Genomic DNA, 26,212 nt, shown 5'->3' on the forward strand with positions numbered 1-26,212 from the left:
AAACATCTCATTGCAACAACTCAGACATTCAAATTAGCAGCTTAAACTCAACAGGTGAAAGTAAGAATAAATATTTAATGTATGTCTCACTGAAAAAAAGATTTAGTACCTTAATAAACAGCTGCCAAACTAAGTTTTCCAACAAGTTTTTGAGAGTAACCTGAAAGAAAAAAGTAATACTAATTTTGACTTACAGATACTTGAGTTGTAATAATGGAAATGATGATATTTTTAGCTCTGATATGTTGTTGTTGCTCAAGTCCAAAGTTTCTAGACTCTGAAATGGCTTCAGATGTTCAGACAAGATGTTGCCAATCTTGTTACTGGTCCTGAAATTTAAGGACAGTAGTCAAAAGACTGTCATTTCCAGAGTAAACACTTGTTAACTACACATGACTGACGAAAGTTAGTTCTTAATTCCTCCACTTGAAAATAGTTTCTAGTTAAAGAAAACCAATAAAGTATGTTCTCTAGACATAACATTCATTTCTAGCCATCCCACATCACAAATTGGAATGCTCTAAATAAATGTGTTCATCGACGTTTCTTAAAACATATTCCCAGCAAACAAGATGAAAAAAATCGCATTATAATCCAATTACTGCAATTCATGGCTTTTAAAACAAGATGTAAAACTATGATCATCCATTTCTGAACTGCAGAAGTATCTTGTATTTGCATTGAACAGTATGTCACAGTATCATAACAAAATGAGATTGGAGATATTTTCTATTTTTACCAAGTTAGCATCATAGTAGCTAGGCATTGTGTTTTGTTTTTTTGAAAACTCCTAAAGCATGAAAATCAGGCTGAATTTCCAGAAAAACATAGCTAGATTAGAAGAGACGGATTGACAGTGTCCCCCTTCAGAAAGACATTCTCTAATTTTGCAATTAGACTTAGTATTTCATCCTATAGATTCTTCTAGTAAAGAATAAAATTTCTGCTTATATCAGTTCATTGTAGAGATTCTAGACTTCATGTGTGGTCAGATTTCAGCTAAGCATCACACCCAATTCCACAACAAAAATTGTGCAACTCTTTAAAGACATGGGTATCCTAGTCTACTATAAGGAACACCCCCTTCTTTCACTTCCAATGAAATGTGTTTTTTCCAGTGACCATATTTCATGCTCATACCCAGCAACCTACCAGGTTTTCCCTCACAGTCACATAATGTACAGAATCATACACATCACGTAATGTTGCACATCAGCAACATTAATAGGGTTATTAGTTTGGGGCTAATGGTACCTCACGACCAATTAAATGAACGTAACCCAAAATGATCCTTGTTACCTTGGGAAGTTCAAGTCAATTCTGGCTGTGATACATTCTGTACCTAGTATGATGAATGATCAAAATTTAGGAGCTCTCCCCAGCTCCTAGAGATTGCAGGCAACGGCAGTTTCAGTAAAACTATCAACAAGAATGTTGATTCTGGAAGGTGTTTGCCTTTATTGGAAATACTTGCTCTGGATCAAATAGCAAGCCACACATTTAGGATAGCATGAACAACCCTCGCATATTCCAGTATTCCAGGGGTGTGGGGAGGATTACTGCTCAAGACAAAAAAGTCCTGACTCAAAAACTGAACCAGAAGTTAGATTAATGGGCCTTCTGACCACATGTGGGAATGGGTAAGTGATCTTGCAGCCCCTCCAACGCTGCGCTTGTATCGTGTTTCATTCCTCAGGCTGTCTGGTAGAGGTATGCTGCATTTTTTTTTAACTCTTAGCTGAAAGTATTTATAATAAATGGAAACAAATTACTTTAATAAAAAACAACAACAAACACCCCCACCACGTGTCAGTTCCACTGGCCAAATAAGACTGCGAGCTAGATAACAGGTCATAGAGCCTCGCCTTTATGCGTTAGTTTGTTTATAAGGTAATTACTAACAAGGTATTAAAACTGTCAATTACTTGAGTGATGAATAAAATTTTCCTTGCAGTAAAAGTGTGCTCCAGCAGAAGCCAGCAATTTCCTGAACTGCACGCCTCCTAAATTGCAGTGTGAAAGTGTTCAGTTATAGAGACGGCTTGCACAGTGCTGTCTTTGTGTCAGCATTGCTCCATAAAACAGAAATTCCTCACAACTGGCAGGATAATAGCCCCTGTATTACAAAGTTTAGTTGGACCTAATGGAACCGAATAAAACTCTTATATAGCCTTCAGATTAGCACTTAAACTAACTGGCAAATTACCTAACACAGACCAGGTTACAACAAAAACAAACAAAAACCCCCAGCTTGTTTGTTTCAGGGAACATTTTTCTTTTTTGGTGATGATAAGGTCATACAGTAGGGAGAAAGCAACCTCTTTCATTCACCGAAAGAGAGCTACACATCAAAGTCACAGACTCATAGAATGGTTTTGGTTGGAAGGGACCTCAAAGATCATCTAGTTCCAACACCCCCTGCCGCGGGCAGGGACATCCTCCACTAGACCAGGGTGCCCAAATCCCCATCCAACCTGGCCTTGAACACTTCCAGGGATGGGGCATCCACAACTTCTCTGGGCAACCTGTTCCAGTGCCTCACCACCCTCACAGTCAAGAATTTCTTCGTAACATCTAACGTAAATCTACACTCTTTCAGTTTAAATCCTAGTCCATCTTACAATGAAAACAAAACCAGCCCTCACTGCACCTTCCTACTTACTCATATTTGTAGAAGCTACTCAAATGCAAAATATCTGAATGGTTCACTCCTTATTGCCCCAACCTTCTAGTCCATTTTTCTCTTAAAAAAAAAAAAGTAAGTTCCATAGTTAACACCTAGAAGGAGATTATCCAGTGCTGAACATATCCAAATAGTTCTACTTTAAGGCCCAACTTTAGTTAGATTGAGAAAGTTCAATTCTAATCTGATTTTTCTTTACAATCACTTAAGTAAATCAAATAAAAACAACGTATCTGCTTCCTCATAACTGCCAAATCACCGTCAAAATTAGTCAAGAAGGATGTGTTTGAAAATGCAAGCCTATCTAATTGTCAAGGCAGAACCAAACAGTATCCTCTGTGTCAGCACAATGGCATACAAGTTTGTTCACTGTGCAAAAAAACCTCTCAACTTTCCAGCGAAGTGCCGTTATGACTGTGCTCAGACAAAAGCAGCTGCACGCACCGCACCGGTTTCATCTCACAGACCCTCAAGGAGAAATCATAGCAACAGAGATCCCCTGCAACAAGAGAACCAGCGCATCAAGTTCTCACAGAAGTAGACCTGCAGCAATCCCATCGCAATTTCTTCACGTGCAAGAAACAGCAACACGCTGCAGCTTCCTTGCAACTTCTCCTGTTACAGCTAAAGCAGCAGGAGCACCAAGAAACACAGATAAAACCATCAAAAATACCTGCAAAAATTTGAACTTGCCCTTTGCAATTTGAGTGCCTACATACTGGCTTGCAGCAAAAATCCCCCAACAACCCCAGTGTGCACGCAGACTGATTTAATTATTTTTACATAAGCCTGTGTGAATACCAGCTTAAGACAGCATATCAGTTTTCCATTACGGCATGAGAAAACTTAGCTTTCTGTCTCAGCATTCATGACTTTAACCACGCCACTAAGCCAAAACATCTATAACAGCCCTATCAATCGTGATCTCAAGATTCACTCTATGAAAACAACAGCTACAATATACCTGACGTATCGACTTGTACTTTCCTTGCCTCTGCGGAAAGGACAGCAACTTCTATATCCATTTGTTAAGGATCTACTTAACACCATTTAGACATAATAGTCCTTATGTGTTGAAAAAAACACCATTTTTTAAAGATCTGAGATAGTATGACTAAGTATCTTTTGATAAAGATTGTCAGTACGTAATGTTTTCTAAGTAAGAAGTATCTATGCAAGCTTCATTACTCTGTTCCTATCACATGGAAGCCCCAACTCTGAAAAAGATTAAGACCTAAATTCCTATCTTTTGTTTCTATTCAAAACCTCAGCACAAAAAATACTCTTGCACTTCCTTCTCCAGCCTAACTCTTTCTTCCAGGTAGATCTTGATCTGCTGTGTTTTGAGAACCTCTTAATCTTACCTTGCACCATGATCCTGAGAAGGAGCACGTGTAGGAGTCTGGATTTGGAACAACCTGGTAAAAAACAAGTTGTCTAGAAAGATAATTTTGGAGAGCTGTGTCTGTGCAGCCTGTTCTCTGAAACTGCTAGATGTAAAATAACTGTTTTAACATCTGTGTGATTCTGGACTAAGACGGTATCTCCTGTCCCTCCAGTAAGCCCTGAGAGGCAGGATGTATTGAATTTGCCTCACAAACAGGCAAATGAAATCATAATAGAGTCTCTTGCTAGAGACTAAGAGGATATGTAAAGAGAATAAAGCACTCTTCTAGAGGTAGACAGATCTTTCTCAGCAGTGCTGAAGCCAAGACGCAGGGGTTCATAGATGTTTAGTTTGACTGTCTTGTGCTTACATGGCTTCCAGATCAGAGCTCGCTTGGAGGCCGCCATGTCAGCGCATAGGCAAAGTAGATGTGACGGTCCACATCCAAGCATGTACTGGCTGGTCTCTGGTATGCGCCACTGCAGCTCACAGCCTCCTTTTTCACATTTCTTCAAATCTTTGTGGTTGCTTCACCTGTTCTTCCCTCCACTCACCCACCGACATCGTATGACTCCTGGCATATCATTTATTGTTTCTTGCACTCCCCCTCCCCTCCTGCCCTCCCAAACTCCTTTGGACTTCTGGAGCTCTTCTAAGAAACAGTGATGTCAGGACACTGAGTGGAAGAAAATTTAAGCAAAAAGAAAAAAAAAAATGGCTAGTAAAGGTGAAAGATCAGTATTGTAATAAACTTCCTCAGAAAGTGTTGGAAGACTCATGTTTTGTGGCTTTTAGGATAAAGCTGGACAACTTTAAGGAGCACATACCAGAAGAAAAAGACTCAGTAACTCCTACAAGAAGAGACAAAAAAGATCTTTTTTTTTTTCCCTCTTCAATTTCTACTCATTTGACTACTAAAATTATCCAGACTGTAATGAACAATTGCATCATTTAAAATATTTTAATTATGGTTTCAAGCTGAACATTACCCTTACAAAAATCCTCTGATATGAATGGGACTACGTGCTCTTCTCACCTTAGACACCCAACTGCACTGAATTAAGAACCTTTTTTTTTTTTTAATCTTTGCAACTGTTAGATACAGAAATATTTTAAGTGAAACTGTTTTTCTCTAAGATGAAGATGCCAGATACTGAGGCACGATTCTGGCTCACTTCCAGTCCTACTGGTAGGTCCACAGGTCTCCTTCACACACAGGCTTCTCATGTTCCTTGTGGCAAGCAGCTGTTCCTTCTTTTGAAGATCTCCTTCATTCCAAGATCCACTCCTGTCGTTGCTCTTTCAAGCCAGGTATCAGCTTGATATACTGTCTCTCCTCTTATTTTTTTCTGCTTTTTGTGGTATACAGGCACAAAGTAGAAAATGAAAATTCAGAACTCTGTAGGCTACTGATACCCTGTCCAAAACTTGACACCAAAGGTTTATTGATTTCTAAACCAAACATAAACTGGGAAAAGGGGAAGAGAAAGATGCAGAATGAAACAACTCTAGGATCAGAGATGTTTTCATCATCAAAAAGAAGACAGAGGTAAATCCAAAATCCAAACTTCCAAACTTCCAAACACGTGACACTTCCGTAGCAATTCTCTCTTGATTCCAGTCATAGTACAAGTATGTATGTAATTAATTAAACGTTCCTTCCAAACTATCTTCTTTATACCTTGAAGTCTGTTTCCCATTACACTTTCTGGCCTTTACAAAATAATGACAAGTTACTTAGCACATGACAGCCACATGAATATGTGAGTTCATTAACTTTATTTTAAAGAAGGTAAACAAAAGCAATGCAGGCATAGCTATTTCAGCATGAGCTGACAACAGGAATAACAACCCATTGCAGACTTGGTGCACTCTGTGACTGTTAGTTCATGCTAAATTCTTGGACAATTATAAGTATGACCTAGATTAAACCCAGCATAATCTTATATTATTCTATTTATAATATTATATTTATATTAAAATATTATATTTACATTATATTTATAGTATTTATATATTATAATATTATAAATCCTATTTCTAATCTGATGTATGGACTTGTTAAGCAAAAACACCTATTCTTTATTGTTACAGAACCAAGCCTCCCTTTTGGAGAGTGTAGACTAAAGTCTAGGCACTTCAGACTGCACACCCTTCTAGATGTACTCCTAATCTCAACTGTCAGTACAAATTGAGGGATGTTCTCCTGCCCACTTCTATTTCTCTCATTATATTTCACTGCTCTATTGCAGTAACCACCTACCACTTCTTTAAGATATAACCTTAATACTTATGCCTGACCTCTTAACTTCATTCTGACTTCCTTCATTTTCTGCACTGTATGCCCTACAACTTGGCACCTACACCTTAGTAAAATTTCCTACCATTCTTCCATTTTGTCACACAGGACCAGTGTTCTCTATTTTTCTGACCCATTGTTATTCTTTTTAATTCATCTTTTTCTTTAACACTGTTGATCAGAAAAACATGCCATTTTTGTCCACTTCGAATAGCTCATAAAATTTGCATTCTTTTCCATTCTCATTGCAAAAGCATTCGTCTAGGCTCTCACTACTTTATGTTTTTGCTACAACAAACTCTGGGTTTCTACATACTCCTTCCCTTTCCCATCATTCAGCCTAAATTGCTGCCATAAAAATCTAGTTTCCATGTCTGCAAGTCTGACTAAGACAGGTTCCTTTTCAAATTCTTTCATTTACTTCCTCTTAGTCTCCACACCAAATGTCAAAGACTGCAAGAATTAATTCCAGTAAGTTTCTTTGCTCTAGCTTTTTGCTCACAACATCAGCCCAAGTCACACATGGTTTACCACCACTCTCATTTTTGGGACTTTCTCCAAGTAGCCTTATGCCTGAAGCCCAGTCTGGCATTCCTCTATCCTTTTTTTCAATCCTTCTTCAAAACAAACTCTTCCAGGCAGCATCCAAATCTTAATCCTTCCCATAATAAAGTGGTAGCTGAAGAGATGACAAGGATGTAAAATATTTGACCAACATTTTCTTAATATTGGGAGCCAGACTTCAGTTTAGTATGCTAGCTTTATAAACACACAATACCACTTTCTCTGGCAAGCGTAGAAGGAAAAGGCATCCACTCCTACTGAATGTAAGCTTTCATTTTCAGGAGTTGCGTCTAAACTTCTTTCTTGTGACTGCGGCGTTCTGAATATGAACTGAGACAGCGTTTTCCTGGATTTTACAGGCAGCTTCCACTCCTAGCCTACTGTGAGATGACAAAGAGGCAGATTTCTTGCACCTACCCCAAATAATCTTGCATACAAGGATTACGAAAAAAACTTCTACCTTTACAGAAAGCACTTCGCAGGAGTTTTCCTTATTAAGATACTGCCGCACAGTGCAAACTATCACTCGTATTTCTGTATTGCCAGCTGGGGCAAATGTATAATCAATTTTGCATGTTTCCTTCAATTAATTGAATTTTACTTCTCAAGATGACTATCTGAAGCATGATCTGGGACGCCCATTATCACAAAACCTATTTAAATATACTTTTCCACATTTTAAACATAAATGGACACACAATACTAAAACAAAAACCCTTCTAAATAGTATAAGAGATTAATCACCACTTTTCTACAGTAGCTACGTTTGTGCATAAAGTTAGATAGGTATTTAAGCTGTATGTTGATTAATCAAAGCTAGAATGCAACAGTGCACTCTCGAATTTTGTCAGAGATTTTTTTTTTTAACAAGAATGAAAATCAGTGACCAGTATATGCTCTATTATTCCCCTCCAACTGAAGAAGGTAAGACTGTGTTATTCTTCCCGGTAAGGAGAATGGATGCAAGACAAAGCTGGCCAAAATACTGCTGAATTTACAAATCTTTAGTCATAAGCTCAGCATCTTGTTTAGCAAAGATCTATGAGAAGCCACTTCAACTTAAGAGTTAGTTTACTTAGTTTTAAGAGCTATAAAGAAAAATCCTTTTTCAGATTATATATTTAAATTAGGTAGCACGAACAATCCCATTCACCCCGAAAGCCTTATAAGTAAAGATAGTGACACTGCGGTATCATAAGCTCCACATACTAAAGGTTTGTATCACATCAGAGTTAGCTCTGTCTCCACTGCCCGATAGGACAATGCTTTACCAATCTCAGGAAACAACCTGTTGTAACCAGGTCTTTCATCAACAGAATTGCATTCAGATTGGAGCAAAGCATGCTGTCCACTGAAGAAATTTTACTGATGACTGAAATCAGGATTAAGGAGCAAGTAAGCAAGGTAGCAGGAAGGAGCTAATATAGGAAGACAGAAAGCTAAACCTGGGCTCTTCTAATTTTAAACTTTTAGAGCTTATTTATGAAGCCCAGTATACACTAAAACTTGCAGAACAACTTCTCCAATAAATTCCCTGCTGCAGCTGTGTGGGTTAGATGAGCAACACGTAGAACCTCTCATTCAGAGCACACACTACTGTCTGAACCTGAAAAAACTTTTTGGCATTCCCTGGGGTTTGGTTTGTTTTCAGTGATCAAAATAATTGTTTTTTTTTTAAACAAGTCATTCTTGATGGCTTAGAGAATTTTGCTATTTATTTTTCCTTTGAAGAGAATGACTTTGTACTTTTTCAGTACAGCAATTCACTTTTAGCTTTTAGGTTTGCTTTGCAGAAGTGTTCATTGAACACCAAAGGCCCGAGATTAATAATCGAGTAATCATAACCAAGTAATCAGAGTCATTTTACAGTGGCTGATCAGAAAGCTACATTTAAAGTTGAAAGAATTTTGCTTGCTATGAAAACTTGTGACCTCTGCAGTCACCTAAAACTGGCTTCTTTACAGTTTTTGTCCTGTTTTTATCTCTTGATCAATCTTTTTTGTTAATACTTTTTGTTCATTTACCTTTTTAAACATCCAGGACACAAGAGACATGTCTTCAAAGCCAATGCATTTAAAATCAGCATATACTGACAGAAAGACATTACAAACAGAAGGCTCTAGAAAGCCTTCTGAAACGTGACTTGTGGATTAAGATCCAGCACCTAACAAAACAAGTGGGTGCATTTCAAGAAACCTCCTCAATACTGGCAACATTTTTCATCGTCTCAACACTCCAAAGTCAATGGCTATGTGACTTCTTGTTTTAACTGCCTTAAAGTCTTCCTGTTCAGATGGGGTTGGAGGGTCCTCTCACGGTAGCAGAGGAAAACCTGTACCATGTTGCATATGTCTCATGAAAAGAAGATTTCACATTCAGAAAAAAGTGGGAACCTAATACAAATTACATATTAATGTAAAACTTGAAAAACATGACTGAATTGTGAATCATTCATGCTCCTTTTATTTCTGCACTATGAACTTTGTATTTTCCACTCTGGTTTTAGTAAGACTGAACATTTGTGTTCTAGGCTAAAACTTAAATCTTTACAACATAAGCTACAAGGGTATTTCCATCTAAATCACCTACACCATATGTACCAGTGCATTTTAATAAAATAATTTCTATTCAATAAAATGTAAAATCACAAGTTTATTTAAAACACTCCATTGTTTAAAGCTAGCCTAACCTTAGAATTTCACTATACACACTAGAGACTTTGGCATGTACAGCTTTTCAGGACCCTACAGACAGCAAGATGATTACTATATAACATATCCTTGGTGTGGGTAATAAGAAACATGAGGTTTTAGTATTAATTCTAGTTCTACATATACATTTTAATAAGAACAGTAAAATTTAGTTGGAAAGACAGGATACTTTCATACTCAAAGCTGTTCTGTCTCTTTAAAGTCACTGCTGCCTTCCATTTTTCACAGTACTCAAGGACAGATGTTGGATGGTGTCTACAATTATGTATTTTTAAAAATTTTGCAAGTAAAGTAGCATGGTTTCTTATTTAAACTTTAAAACTTCTTATTTAAAACAAAACCTTAAGTAATGTCGCAGCATTTGCAAATCAGTGTCTTCATTACAAAGCACTAATCATACTAAAAGTAGTTAACATTTTCTCAAGAGTTTTAAAGTAAAACTTTAAACTTTTAACTTGTTGGTAGTTAAACACCATGCAGGACTTCTATACAAGGTTATTGTACTTAAATTACTTGGTTTCAATATATTTCTGGATTCAACCTAGGTACAAAACTTTACAGCAATGACAGACCTAAAAGGCAATACTAGTTTTCTTCCCATGTATCAACATCACAGATTCTAGCAGATTTTCAGAATAAATAGGGCAGGACTGGTACATCTCGGATAAGGAATGTCATTAGAATGGGAACCAAATTCAGAAACTTTGCGTATTCTCCTAGAACAAGGGCATTAGGGCCCATTTCTCTACCTGACATGAAAGCGAACCACCTATCTAGAAACAATGAAAACTAACTTGTTTATTCTCCCAGAACTGCAGAATTTTCTACCACAACCATTTAAAGCAATTCTATGTTAATTTAATGTTTTTACAAGCACTTCAGGAATGCAAATTAGGAAATATTACCATATTTTACTTCTAGGGATAAATACACCTACATTACTGTGCATGGTGTCTGTACTTTAGGTATTTGTGGTAATCAGTTGTTAAATCCAGTATTCTACCCAAAAGCTTATGCTGTTCAGCACTTGGGAGGACCCAGCCTCCTGGCTAGAGCTACCGTGCTGACTGGAGAGCTGGCAATCTCTGGCAAATGGCTGAACTTCTCACTTTCTGCCCCGATAAACTGCTCTCTTCCTGCCTTCTCCCACAGAAGATGGAGAAAAGGGCCCGGTGACTAAGCAAAAGGAACACCCTGCAATTTCAAGTAATTGACTTAAATGGTCAAACATGCTTAAAGATGCAATCAGACCTTTGCAAGTAACATCCCTGTAGAGACACAAGTACATTGGCTAGACATTTCAAAAGAAACCTAACTTTAGACATCTACAAGTTAGTTTAAAATAGGTATCTATATGGGCTTCAGTAGGAAAGTCACCTGAACTATCCTGGGGAAGACAAATCACTTCAGAGAGAGCCTTTTGTTCTCCATTCATCCTGAAGAAGATCTAGAGTTAGTAACTCATACTTACCATGTCAAACTTTCAAGAATTTAGGGTAGGGAAGATGAATCCTACTCTTTGCTCTGTCTGGAACGTATTGTATCTGTTAGTGTCAGGCAAGCCACCATAGCTTCACAACCTAAGGCCTCGTGACCAGATTTAGCCCAAAGTACCACCCATTTAGTTCACAGCAGTTTCCAGATTCCCAGGAAGCTCAGAAGCTCTCCTGGGCTGTGTGACAAGATACACACTCATCACATGAATAAAATCATAGATGCATCTCCAGCCATGTAATGAGAGGGTGCCTGCATTTGCTTGTATACTCCTTCACAAAGACATATGGTCTTTCCAGGGTGGTGGTGGGGTGTGAGCCTGCCTGACATGTTTCTCTCCCATGGTGTTCAACTTTCAACTGGCATCCGTAAAAATAAAATGCTGGTATCATCATTTCATGTTACCAACAGACCGTGACCATGAGACTGGGAACATCTACTGCTCTGTTTACCCTGCATAATTCAACAGTATGTAAATATCTAAGGTAGATAAATATCAATTAGATAGCTAGAAATGAGGTAGGTCCAGAAATGGAAACTACACTAACATGATAATCCACCCATGCTTGTTTACACTGCTCAAAGAATTTAGACATACAGTACTGTATGGAGATAGCTGCACTATTATTCACTGGAGACATACCAGCAGTGTAATCTCCTTTGCAGGGCAAGAAAATCCTTGCAGAACAGGTAAAATTCTAAGGCTCCAGAGCTGAGTGACAAGTACTAAGAAGTGAGAAAAATAATTCTTACAAGAAGAGTGTTTCTTCAACAATGAAGATTTTGGCAAGAAAGAAGTGCACCACTTCCACAGCATTCATTGAAGACCCCTGGCTTTTCATCTGACAGTAATGAACCAACATATATGTATCTCATCAGAAATGTAATCAAATCAAGTTTCAGAAGACTATCATCCTCTTTTCTGCTATTATCTGAAAATCAGAACAAAGACTCAACAAGGAAACAGTGGTTTGTTTTGGAAAGGCTCCACAAGCTCCTTTCATATAAAAGTTTAAAATCCTAAAGCAAGTCATCAGATGTTTCAAGTACAGCTATTATTTGAAGAGTGGTTCTAAAAATTATATTCTAATTGTTCCATATGTATTCTCTTCGCATGACTTAGATATATTAACTCAGTTTGATTCAACCCCTCCAAATAACATCCAACACAGAAAAAATAAGTGAAAATATTTTTTTCACTTCTAAGAAAAATAATGTATCACTAGATTGAATGTTTTTTGCATCTTTGATACCACTATATTACATATATTTTTATGCCAGACAACTGCTGTATGTGAATTCCTCTTTATTTATATTCTTTTATGTAAAATGAGATTTAACATCTTTACATAAATAACTTCCAACCTGTAAGAAAAGGAGGCTGAGGGGAGACCTTACCGTTCTCTACAACTACCTGAAAGGAGGCTGTAGCCAGGTGGGTGTTGGTCTCTTCTCCCAAGTAACAAGCAATAGGACAAGAGGACATGGCCTCAAGTTGCACCAGGAGAGCTTTAGAATGGATATTTTTAGGAAAAATTTCTTCACCTAAAGGGTTGTCAAGCACTGGAACTGGCTGCCCAGGGAAGTGGTTGAGTCACCGTCCCTGGAGGTATTTAAAAGACTCGTAGATGTGCTGCTTAGGGACATGGTTCAGTGGTGGACTTGGCAGTGTTAGGTTTAATGGTTGCACTTGATGATCTTAAAGGTCTTTTCCAACCAAAACAATTCTATGATTCTGTTCTATGTTTTAAAGAGAAACCTTTGCAAAAGAAACAAAATGCTTTATGTTTTGAACAATGCAATACCACACTCTAATTTTAACTTCTGTGTACATCTGTTTTGATATGGAACAAACAAGTGTCTTAACAATTATACACTGATATTGATAAGTTAACGTAAAACTTTTATATTGCTTAATGAATGATTTTTACCACATTAATCTCAAGGAATCTCTGCTGTGGTCATAGAATAGGTATTAAATCTCAGCTGGAGCACACATATTCAGTAATCTCCCAACACCACACAGAAGTACTGGAAATTACAGTGAGAAGAAGCCAGCACCCAACCAGACCAACTTTAACTGCATTGGTAGTATGATAACAGCTTTTAGAAACACTTTTTTTTCCTTTTAAGTGTCAGTATACATAGTGCAGAGCACAGGTCTAACAAAGGTTTTTCCACGTTTGACCACCTGAGTAAATGAACCAAGCTAGTGACCAAAGGATATGGAACAACCAATCCAGCAGTGACTGATTTTAATTTATTCTCTCAAAGGAATACAAAAATCTTTGCACAGCTGCAGAAGGATGATTTTAGGTTTATCTAAACCAGTTAAGTTTCCATGAGAAAGACTACAGGAGATGCTAAGACAAATTCTCAACTTTGTATTCATCAGAAGTAAGGCAGGAGGTTATAAACCACTTTATTATGGTAGTATTTCCAACCTTGTGGTAAAAAGAACCTCAGCAAGGTGGTAAAAAAGAAAATATATTCTTTAGATCAATTAGATTCTTAAACTACAGAATGCTATGGCAGTGTAAAATAACATCAACGCTAATCCAAAATAGAAGATATGCTTAAAATCAGCAGTTATTTGTCAGACACCGTCTGCTTTTTCTTTCATTCTTTTCTGATTCTGATCCGTAAGAAACCACATCAGTATCAAATGTCACTTAGTTCTTATTCAAACAGAGCAATCCAGACACAGCGGCTGCGCCAGCTGACTTAGCTGACCTAGGCCTAGAGTAAAAACAAACCCCTATAAATCACCAGATGTAAGCAATTGAATAGTGATCAATTTAATTAACTGAACAGCTTTCCAAAGTTTACTGTATTGTTTTAACCCTTCAGGCTTCTTCAACAAAGGTACCTTGCAATTTGTATTCAAGGGCAGGATTTGGCCAGAGGGCTACATATTACTAGCTTTAGACACTTTAGATTCCCATTGATAAAACCCCAATACCACACATGAAAAACATGTCTTTTCTTTTTTCCAATTAATAGTAACTATTTTTGTTAGCAGTTCCTTCAACATTTTAGAGAAATTAGATCACAGGAAAAATCAAACTGATTTCAAGTGAAAAACCTCAGGAATAAGATTTCCTTTAAAATCAACTGTTTTGGTTATGGGCCCTACATGCCTTTTACAACTTTATACTTGTATTACAGATGCCTCATCAAGTAACCTACTAATTTCTTTCAAAGAAAACAATAACCGTAGACATAATTATGTGTCACAATTGTATGTATTAACTGCAGCTGTAAAAAAAAAATATATATACCACACATTAAAATGGGCTTAAAAAGACATTTTAAAGATATTGGCAAAACATCTTCTACCCTAGATACTTGTCCTGAAACTGTGTCTCGAGGGGGTTTCCTCACATTGCCCACTGAAATTAAGAGAATTCTGCCATGATTTAACACAAGTAGGATTTCAGCCAAGATGCATAATGACAGAGTATAACTCTTGTTTTAAAGTCTGCATTGTACAAGTTTATATAACGTTTACTAATGTTTGTACAGTACCTAGCACAACAGGGCTGAGGCTTCTGGGCACTACCACAACATAAATTAATTCTAATGCAGTCTTTGTATCTGAGGGAAGCATAAAAACTACAAGGATTAAGCTCAATTATACACGTTTTAAACAACCTGCTAAATAACATGACATAATCAACTTCCTAACCACAAGCTGCTCTATTTCCAATTATTTCACTTTAATCTCCGTAATGTACATATTTCCATGAACCCTGTAGAGTTAGTTCCACTAACTATGGACAAGAGTAAGATCTACTTACAAAGACAGAAGAGTTATATTTGCAGAGACTGGTCCCAGATCTGGAATGATCTCCAGTTCATTGTTGTTCAACTTCCTATTAGTATTAGAAAAGGGAGAGTCAGCTTTGATGTTAATCAGAAGTCTGTACATTGGATTTGCTAAATTGCTGAACAGAGTCACCCCAAAATTCAAAAACGTACACTTAATGTAAAATATCAGAACAGCAAACATGTGTTGTGCAACCAATTATCCCTACAGAAATAGCTATGCAATTAGCATACACAAACACTGGTTGAGGATGGTGGTTTTTTTTTTTTGCGGGGGGGGGGGGGGGGGGGTTGTTGATTATTTTTTTTTTTATTAATACAAATTAACTTACACTTCCCGAAGACTATGAAGGTGATCCAAGAGACTGGCCTTGATTGAAGATAATTTGTTGTGACTTAAGTCCCTATAAGGTTACAAAAATAAACAGCTTGTCAGTTTTGCCATAAAATCTTGGGCTAAGCAACACAATTTCAATCCAAATCATGTTATCATTTCTTTTCAAGTATAGAAGAAGATTTTTTATATTAGTAAAATTAAAAGAGAAACTCATTTGAGTATACAAGGTATAACTAAGTTTAAATACCATGATCACCATCAGCAGTGTCAAAGAATTTCCTATACCTCTGAGCAATTTAGAACTGTTCATTGGGGTGTACATAAGACCCATGAAAAACACTTTAAGATTTTGACTTATAAACACCAACAACCACCCCTCTCCCCCATCCCTTCACAATAGAAGATCTGGCTAAAGCAACCTCATGGTTACAAGGAAAATTCATAAACCAATACTCATTGCACTCTCATTCCTTGAGTCAATCATAGTATTTGTATCATTTACTCTTCTCATTTACTTGTCTAAAGCAACGCAGATCGTAAGTACACAATGTCCACAAATCTCGATTCTATTTTCATGTTTTCACACAATTCCTATATAACCAAATTTCAAGGGGGTCTTAACCAAGCAGTATCAGGGGGGAAAAAAAAAAAAAAACAAAACCACACAGGAAGGCCTAATTCTTTTCTGAGCTTTAAGATGTCTGTATACTAGTTACATCAATACCACATTTATCACACTTGAAGAAGTAAATTGAACACTTAGCTTCTGCCACTCTGTACTGAAGATCCCAAATATATAAAGATGCAGTTTGTAAGAAGTCTTGTTAGTGTTTTTGCAGTGTTTGCTACAAAACAAGCCAGAGTATTACAAATACAACACATTTTCTTGGCCACTGTCAAGAAATTCTTTTCCCTACAGACACCATGCATCTTTACCACATGTCGTCTCAAACATTTGACAACATCATAAAATAGAGTCCTAAGAAATTTTTGCTGTAGCCTGAGAAGTTCTGGAAACATCACAGAAATAAAAGAATGACCATATACTAGAAGGCAGAGAAGCTAATGACAGAAACTCAAACTTGCACGGCTATACCGATCTGCCCAAGTGGTAGAGATTCACAACTGATCTTGGTAATCACGGCTAACCCTGTTGAAGCCCCCTCCCTTCTTAGTCACTCATCCACCACAACACATACCTTCCTGCTCCCATACGACAGCCTGTCACTACCTCACCTGCACGGATTCAACCATCTGCAAAGCGCTTGCTGGACACTATAACACTGAGTTTATCCAAGCCAGCAAACAAAAACTGTGCTATTTTTGAAGAGTTCTTAAACTCACTCCAGTGAGAGTCCGCAGCGCAGACCCATGAAGAATTGCATCAGCGTGCTTCAGCAGTGAGCTGCTGTAGATCAGGTAAAGGCAAAGAAATTTCTCACACTTCATGACGCTTTTCCCCATGTTAATTAAGCACTGAAGAGACATCCAACGTGCCTGGGGTCCTCATCAAGCCATGTGGGCATGAGGTGTATTTCAAGCTGAATCTATGAGGAAACTCTGGGATTCCTTACTTCTTCTGAATAATATGATTCAGTACAGTCACCTATAATGAGCATGCCAAACACAGGCCTGACTGCTATGGAGGTGTCCTCTCTACAATTCTGGAAGTGAAGACACCTTATGATCAGCATATCCTGCTGCACACAGACCAGACCTGGCTCAAATCAAGGTCTGTGCTAAAGGTTCTTCTCTGTGACTAAGCCTTGAGCAACTGCAGATCCAGAGAACTCTGGTTTCTCTGCATCCACCACTGCAAATCCTCAGACACAGGTGTAATGCTGCAACCCAGTCAGGCACCTGTGCTTCTTCCACAGCACATGGGGACAGTAAATCCATGATTCGACTGCCCCAACTGTTTGGTACTTTATGCAGTACTTGTTCAATGTTGCCAGGACAATTCCACCGTCTTTTGTCTTTCCCCAGAGTCAGCAGTAAAAAATAATAATAATAATAATCAAACATTAAAAATAATCCCAGGCACGTACGGGCATTACGAGGGGTACCACTGGTACTCGATTACGAGGTGTGCTCTGAGCCGGCCAACTGGATCAGGCCCAGCCGCGGCACCGGCACCTGGCTCACGGCCATGGGCAGGGAGGAGACACGCTGCACGGGAGCGTGCACAGGGCAGACCCATAGGTGCAAAAGGCATTTTCCAGCACAAAAAAGGAGGGGTGAGGGCTGGGGGGGAGCCACCCAGAGAAGGGGAACACCCTCTACCACTTTCAGGTGGCCACGGAGGGGATGTTTTCCAAGACTCAGCTCTGGACTCAAGCACCTAATATATATACCCACCTTCTTCCAGGTATCTAAACCCCTACAGATTTTCCTTTTAAAGATGGAAAACCAATACAGTGTTAACATTTTCAAAAACCCACAAATGTTAGTTTCATCATTATGATTTTGAGTTCTCCTGTAAATGAGGTTAACCACACTTGAGTTAGAGGACTGTATCATTCACTGCTTAAAAATCTAGTGCAAACATTCGCCCAGCCATAGATTGGAGAAAAATCCCTTTGTTCAACACCTGCAGACATTAGCTGCATAGATTTGAAATTCTTGTGCTGCATTCTCAAACATAGACTGAAAAAGTTTGCTGTTACAAAGATCTAGACAGGAATCTGACTTGGTCCTTTAAAGCAGACAGAGTAGAGACAATTTTTACCCTTAAACTTAATTCAATATTTGGCTTTAGTCTGTAGGGATTATAAGAACTATGCAAATAAACAGCCAAAATTCAGTGAAGTTATGGCTGTTAGTGCCTAATACGTTACTGTTCCTCATGCTTCAGACAAGACTTAGGAATCAATAATTATTTCAACAAAGAGCTTTCAACATTAGTGCTAAAACCTGCATTTCTTCATTTCATCTAAAAACCCTGCAAAAGGTTTATTTAAAACATGTTTGCCTAAAGGACCTACCAGACAGTAACAGACGTGAGTAGATTTGTTCTGCTGGAGTTATAACATGTTAAAAAAAAAAAAATCTGGCAGAGTCCTTAAACTATAAAAATCCTGCAATTACAACCACTGCTGTGCATGATCACCACACTGGAGCCAGACACTTTCACTCATAGCTCAAGCTCACATCCATCTGGAGTCTATCAAGGCAACCGTGAGCATAACAACTTACACTAGGTTTCAAACTATTTTTTTGTGTTTGTTTTTTAATACTAAAGATACCCTCAGATTTTCCACATAGCACCTACTTTAAAAAAAACCCAAAACATACAAAATCCTCATTCCTGGTTTACTTACAGCAGTTTGTCAAACACAAGTTGCAAAATACCCAAAGCAAACCAACACCAGAAAAACCCCCACCCCAGACAATACTAAATTGCCTGTTTCACACAGCTGTATACATGCTGGTCTACCAATTGCTGGATAAAATATAAATTATAAATGTTTTATTAAACATTATTTCAGTGCTACTAGCATGAGAAACTTCACCAAAGAAAAGCCTTGCAAGTTACATTTTTAAGTTAAATCGGAGTGGTTGGAAGTGAACCAAGAGTTAAAATGTTTGTCTTTTACTAACATTCCAAGTGAAGCTTAAACCTATAGAAGCTTCTGAAACTTACAAGCACTGCATCTGAGGCATTTTTTAAATATAAAAATCTATCATTGCTGTCACAAAGCTACAAGTATATTTCAGTCCAATGCATCTCTCAATGTATCTTCGAACAAATATGAAGAAAAGGTTTCAAAATGAATCAGTATTTTCAAAGAAAAGGAACCGGCAATGTTAAAACACTAAGATTATTACTATGCCTTTTCCATTTCTGAATTTTCCTTGTCTGTTAAAACCACATTACAAGTGGAGAGAAAATCTCCTGTGATTACTTTTGCTACTAGAATTTCAAAAGCCACGAAAGATATAACAGTGAATGCACTCAGAAACTTCAGAAACCCGAGTTATATTATGAAATTCTTTATAACAATAAAAAGTATATATATCTGTTCTTCACCTCAGATTTCTAATAAAAGAGATTGAGCATTTAAGTAGAATTGCCTCCACTTGAAAAAGCATGCCATAGTTTTTGAAGGTCTTTAAGAACCCATTTTATGAAAGAAACTATTTTCTATATTTCATTATGTTTACACGACCATCTTTCATAACTCACAAGTCTATGCGTTAGATAGCTGAAAGTAACTCCGAACACCAATGTTTGTGTTATAAAGAATTGAAAGGAAGGCTCAATGCATAAAGGGAGAGGGCGAGTGTTTCTTCACACATTTTATAAATATAACTTTTAGACTCTAACTTAATTTACAACACTTAGTCACAATTATCATCTTCTTCCTTAGAGAACTCAGAAACCTGAGCCCCAAGTCAAATTTTAAAATGCAAATCCAGCAACAGCTTCTTAATCAGTCCCACTGGGGCCTATAGAGCTGCTAATTCAGCAGAAATCAGGAGAGCTGAAAAACAAAAAGCCAGGCTGTAGCTGTTTTAAGACACTGATCCAAAGTGACTCATAAATCAGCTTGCTATGTTCAAGTTTTAGTCTGGAAAATATTGAAAAACAGCTGTGAAAACCATATGGCCCTTTTTTCTGGCAATTCTGGTAGAGAACGAGAGGATTTATAAAATGTAACTACTAAAGATGTAATACAAACACAAGTGAAAACCATCTTTCAGACTTTCCCTCCTGCCCCACCGACAGTTTTAGCATTCCTCGGTGAACCTGGCGAGGGGTACGGCAGTGCCACCGGGAGTTTGCCCAGACGGAGGACACCAGCCAACACTCCAGCGCTCTTCCCTCCCTCTCTCTCCCTCTCGCTCCCTCCCTCTGCCTCCAGCTCTGCTACACCAGCTCCAACAAAGCCACATTCTTGCGATCTCAGGACACACATCCTGGAAGTAAATCGAAATCTAACTTCAAAACTATTTGTGCACAAAGGCATTACAAATGTTTATCAGTTTTCCATGGACTGTTACCTTCTATGAAGGTAGGGTTATGGAAGATGGTATTTTTTTGCTATTTTTTTGTCACAGTAAAGGTGACAATTATAGCCTATTTACACCCCACTTTGTGAAGCCACTTCTGTACAAAGCAGTAGCCTCACACTTGCCATCAAAAAGAGGGGGGGCATAACTCAGAACTCAGGCTCATCTTCTTTACTTCCCTCCTTGTCTACTCCGAGGTCACACAGCCTTTCCACATCAGATGCTCTCATTTTATTTCACCAGGGGATCTGAACACAGAAGGCATGAAAGAGTGAAATGGAGCTTCAAAAAAACCAACTTCATCCGACTCACTCTACATCTGGGCGAGCAGACAGATGGGCAGAGGAAGGTGTAAAGCCTAATGCGGGCCTAGACTTTCTCAGGCACAAGAGCTTTCTCTCTCCTGCTTGGGAGATCTCGCCTGTGTATGTTGAAAACATGGTGTAATAGTTGTTGTTTTGTAAAGAAGATTGGAAAGCCTGCAGTTAAACTACTAGCCTTTGGCTATACTTGCTATGGACTTCCATGGAAAACACAGTACACTTATACCAATAAAATTCATAAACAGTCTTTTACAGTTTGTAAGCACACAGTTTGTTGCAACAATAATCCAGGCTAGTCAAACTTTTTTTTTTTTTTTGCATATGTAAAACTGAAACGCATTATAATCTGACAGATTGCGCAATCCCAGCTCCAAATCCTGGAGTAGCTGGAGGTAACAGACAACCCCCGCACTCTTCCTCACTCTCTTATTAAGAAGAGGGGAGAGAAGAAAGAGCAGGGTACTTCTAAGGCATTTGACACAAACAAAAGAAATATTTACACAAAAGCAGCCAGACCACATGGTTTGGTGACACCTACAAAGATGTACTCCTGTGAGTTTAAGAGCGAGTGACACAGCTGTCCAATGAGTAATCACAGCAGGGTTTCTTACAACAGACCAAAGCTTATTTATACAAGTGGAACTTATTTTCTCACACTTTTAAAGGAATGTGAACTTACATAAGGACAATTTACACTACCAAGGGAATTCTAATTAGAAAAACCTCCCTTGTGCTAACAAAAAGCCCTGCATCGTGTTTTATTGTCTCTCAGTAACGTAAGTGGAAAAGACAAATTTGGATTACAGCTAATGCAAAATGCTTTTTAAAACAACTTTAAAAATTAAAGTAGTTCAGTGATTTTTCCCCTTGTTTTTTTGTTTAGCATGCTGTCACATCTGAATTTTAACTTAACAGCGCTAGAGCAAGCTAAGAAACTAAGCTATGAAGCTTAGCTTATTATCAAAAAAGCCTTAGGTTTCGTCAGAAAACTTATGTTAGTGTACTGAAATAGTTCAAAAGAACAGGAGGGATGAAATTTAATAAGAAGCAAAGCCAGTTGTTGAATGTAAAGCAGATCTGGTATTTGATTCGTATGCTTCAATCACGTAAGCCAAAAGAAAAAAAAAAAGTTTCTTCCCCCTCACACTTTCCTATAACCCTCCTGGAAATATTCATCTCCCAGAGCCATTCCTATGTTCAGTTCCATATGGTGTCAATACAGCCATCCACATTTCATGAGTAAAGCAGCATGACCTCCAGACGAGGCAATTGAACAGAATTAGCCACAACTAATTGAAAGTCTTCCTGTTTACTTTAAAGTCCTTATCTCAATCTGCTTTGGAAATGTAATAGAAAATTAATACGACTAATATGGAAGATCTTTGAGTGACAAGAGATTAAAAACAAATGTGAAAAGTCCCTCAGCTATTTTCAGACTTTTAGAAAGCTCCCATAATTTATGCTTTGTCCATAAAAGTTTGTCACTGAAAGTAAATTTTCCACAGATGGCATTTCAGTCCGCGTTACTGCGGATGCAGTGAATCCGTGCCACCGGACCGAACGGGGCAAGCTCCGGCGTTAATAAACTCACCAAACTCAAAACTATCGGGGAATGAAGACGAAGAACTGCACAAATAAAACCGAGACCAGTTTTCCCGGCACAGAAACCAATATCAACTTGATGATTATAGCACGTTTTCTAAGAAAGTCATCAGAACTTTTTTCCTCCCCCTCTCAAACCTCTGAGCAGCGCTCGCGGGCCCGATTTCAGCCCAGCCGCTTATCGCCGCCACCTCCCGGGGCCGCAGCCCGCCCGAGGGACGCTGTCCCGCCGCCCCCGCCGCGCATGCTGACAGCTCGGCCGCCGGCCCCAGGCGCTGCCCCCCGCCGCCCCGCGACACCTCGCTGCCGGCACCGCCGGCTTCGCTATGGCCACGAAACCCGCCCGCGGACGGGACCGCAGCCCCCGCGGGCGCTCCGACCCCCGGGGGGGCAGAAGATGGCGGACGGACTCGGGCCGGTACCCCCAGCCCCTCGCGGTGCCCGCCGCCCCGATACTCACAGCTGCACCGCACCCCGCGGCAGCCGCTCGGGCAGCCGGCTCAGCTCCAGGCGGCTGCAGGCGACGAGGTGCCCGGCGCAGCGGCAGGGCGCGGGGCAGCGGGCGGCGCGGCCCCCCAGCAGCAGCGGCGGCAGCAGCAGCAGCGCCAGGAGGGCGGCGGGCTCCGTGCGGGGCCGACGGGGCATGGCGGGCTCGGAGCCGCTGCCGGCGCTCCCGTCCCTGGCGCTCCCTCACTGACAGAGCCGGCTGCGGCGCGACCTCCCGCCTCTCAGCGCGGGTGGCGGCTCCTGCTCATGCCCTGGAGCCGCCGCCAAAGGGGGAAGGCGACGGGGACGGGGGGGTGGGGGGACACGAAGGGGGGATGTATGTGTAGAAAAAAAGTAAAGGGAGAAAGCGGGAGGGGGGACCGCAGCGCCGCCGGCCGCCAGCCACTCCGCAAACTTTCCGCCGCCTCAGCCCGCCTCCGCGCGGCCGGGAGAGCCCCGAGCGCGGCCCGCCCCGCCGCAGCCCCCTCCCCCTGCCATGTGACAGCCGCAACCCCCGCCCGCCCCGCCGCGGCCCGGGGCGGCTGGCCTGGCCCTGTGGGGCTGGGGGATGTAGGATGGCGGGCCGGGGCGCGGCTGAGTTGGCGTCGCGCCCCGCTGCTGCCAGGCCGCGGCGGTGGCAGCCCGGGCCCGCTGCCCGCCTCGGGGGGCGGCCGATGGCAGGCCTCTCAGCACGGCGTGCGCACGTGCGGGCCCTTGCCGCCTTCCCCGGCATCTCCAGGGGCGGGCGGCAGCGGGCAGAGGGCCCTGGGTGCCTTGAGCCTCGGGCCCTGGGTGCTGGGCCTCGGGCCCTGGGTGTCCTGAGCGTCACCCACTGCGCACGGGCTGAGGCGTGAAGGCGAGGGTGCGGAGGCCCTGCCCGTGGCGGGGTTTCCCTTCACTGTCACACTAGTTAGCGCGAGTCGAAGCAATCCAGAAGCTGCTCCAGAGGCCCCAACAGGTTCCCAGCCAAGCCTGGGGTCACTGGCATGTAAAAGGTGAGATGAGGTTAACTCCTGCCTTCCGGGTCCTGCGCGGCTAGTCCAGACACCGTAATTAAGCCCATTATGTTCCCCACAGGATCCCAGCTCCAGAGGTTCAGGGAAGTGGGCAGGGCGTACAGATTCCACATCTCTGAGGTAATCTGTGTAATTTAAGTAAATACCTATTGTTCAAGTTCCATATGTAAGCCTGGACCCTGCGATGGATTCAATTACTGTAGGCTTCACACACCCCTGCTCGGCAGCAGCAGATGTCAGGCTGCTGACGGACACTGCGCTTTCTCTCCCACCTTTATATGTTTCACCTGAAAGATTGTAGGCATCTTAGGCACTGGGAACCTGGACCCTCAAAAGCCTGACAGCTCCGACACCAAGATTTGTAAGGCTGAAACTTTGTTCCTGTTTTTATTGTTCCCGTGTGTATCTCAGAGCACAGGTTAAATTAAAGAAATGAAACTACATTTTATTTAAAGTCAGGAATCATGAGTTTGCAAGCCAAGCAGGCAAGTCCTGAGTAACTACAAACATTCACGTGCCACTGTGAACACAACTGTTTCAGGTGCAGAGCTGTGTGGTGGTTTGTCAGCTTGTGCTCCGTTGACCATGGGTGTTCTTTAAGGAAATTACTGTGGGAAAACAACAAACACTGCAGGAACACACATTTTTTTCTACACGTGAAAGCAACCAAGCAAAGAAACAAAACACAGGATAAAAATTAATTAGTATATATTTACAAGTTGCTCTCATTTATTTGTTGTAAATGAAAACTGTTGGCAGCATTGGCATAGTTGTTCTTTGTAGCTGCCGCCTTCCTTTCAAAAGCGTTAGGTTGACAGTAGGTTAACAAAGCCTGTGAAATGCTGAGCTGGTCTAAATATCCAGTAGGACTGCGCCAAATTCAGCTTTTCAAAACTATCCATCATTAGCCTGTACCTGTTCCCAGTGAAGTTGGTGGGAAAGCTTCCTTCTGTTTCCAAAGTGCCAGCATTTGTTCTCTCTGTCCAGTTGTTTCACACCATCACACCAAGATACAGAGACACTTGAACATGTTGTGTTTTTATTTAGGCAAAATATGTTATACTCACTACTTTTGCAAAGTAATCAAAAATTCAAGAGGAAGACCTTCATGTTTATGTTGCTCCAGAGAATTAGTGAGCACCTTACTAAAAATAAAATAGATTTAAAGTAAGTAAGCCTTGTACTACGGTTCCCAGAGTGCACAGCAAAGGGACGCTTACCTGGGAAAAGTGAGCTTGTCTTCTCTTGAGTGTTGGCAAGGGCGGTGATTCACTGGTAAGTGGCAACAAAGTCATTAAACTGTCAGTTTTAGCATCCAAGGGAAAGAAAAAATAGAAACAAAGCATTTTGAACTTATTTTATCACAGCAGTCAATAATATACATGGTGCATATGTGAACTACGGAACAAAAGAGAAGCTGAGAAAAGCAGAAAAAAAAAAGATTAAAATGTTGAAAAGGGCAAGAACTTCTGGTTTTGTAATTTTGAAAACTATTCATGCAGTCTTGGAATGCTGTGCCCTTAGAAAAATCTAATGCATATTTAGTGCTAATAATATATGAACCTGTTTTAAATTAAGAAAGGTAAATCAATTGAGAAAACTAATCCATTTGTCTTTGCAGCTTCTTTTCTCAAAATACTCAATAAAACATTTTAAAACTGATTATATTATGAATTCTAAAATGCATGTATGCTGTATTTCAGAGCCCATGACAGAAAGTCTTTCTTCCTACAGGGAGATTTGCTCTCTTCAGACTCTCAGGGACCGATTCCATACCCCATTTGAATGCTGCAAGAGCTGGCAGCCCCCAAGCCCACAGGTCTCTTCATCATTAGTTTTAGGTTGAGAGGGCATCATGATTGTACGTAATCAAATATAAAGGTCTCCTTCACAGGTTTGGCTGGACTATATCTGCCCTAAGTGAGCTTATATCAAAATGAAAGGTCTCACATTCCTCTACCCTGTTGTCTCCACGTGTAGCAAGGGATTTTTGCCGACCCTTGTTTGGCATCAGCATCAGTGTAAATGCATATTCAACAGGATTAGGGGGCTGATTTGACTGAAACCCGGTCAAAAATAATAACACAGACACCCCCTTTAGTTCTGAGTTGGAATAATTCCCTCATCCAGTTTTCCACATAGCTGCACAACGAAGAGGGCTTATTCATGGTGATTATGCAAAGATGGGCCCTTTCCATGGCAGTATGAATATAGGTCAGCCTGAGGGGATGATGTTGAGGAGGGGGAAGCATGCTGCGGAGAAAAGTTCGTGTAAAAGTAGACCCTCGAGCTCTCTCTTTGGCTAATGAGACTAGTTTCCTCCATGGGACTGCGGAATCTGGGTGAGTTGGGAGTGGAGGAAAGGAGGTTGCATATGAACTGTAGACCCTTCATTGGGATGTTATGGGTTGACTCTAATGGTGTCTTTTTCAGTCCCTGATTATTTTAAATCAGATAAACGTGGGTTTA

General features: G+C 40.3%; 1 protein-coding gene and 1 long non-coding RNA gene across 6 annotated transcripts in view; one reads left to right on the forward strand and one right to left on the reverse strand.

Annotated features, from left to right (window-relative positions):
* LRIG3 (leucine rich repeats and immunoglobulin like domains 3) overlaps window positions 1-23,162 on the reverse strand; it is a 45,065-nt gene extending 21,903 nt beyond the window's left edge. For 2 of the 3 annotated variants that reach the window (XM_075745419.1, XM_075745431.1), the window contains exons 1-4: window positions 22,702-23,162; window positions 15,299-15,370; window positions 14,939-15,013; window positions 195-329 (exon numbers count right to left, since the gene is read on the reverse strand). In XM_075745419.1, coding sequence (XP_075601534.1) covers window positions 195-329; window positions 14,939-15,013; window positions 15,299-15,370; window positions 22,702-22,886 — 467 coding nt within the window. In that variant the 5' untranslated portion in view covers window positions 22,887-23,162. The remainder of the gene's footprint in view (window positions 1-194; window positions 330-14,938; window positions 15,014-15,298; window positions 15,371-22,701) is intronic. The other variant, XM_075745409.1, reaches the window with a different exon arrangement.
* The window catches only part of LOC142600517 (uncharacterized), a 634,685-nt gene that overhangs the window by 483,586 nt on the left and 124,887 nt on the right, over window positions 1-26,212 (forward strand). The window lies entirely within an intron of this gene.

Source organism: Balearica regulorum, chromosome 1 (genome assembly GCF_011004875.1).
Source record: "Balearica regulorum gibbericeps isolate bBalReg1 chromosome 1, bBalReg1.pri, whole genome shotgun sequence".
NCBI classification, from domain to species: Eukaryota; Metazoa; Chordata; class Aves; order Gruiformes; family Gruidae; genus Balearica; species Balearica regulorum.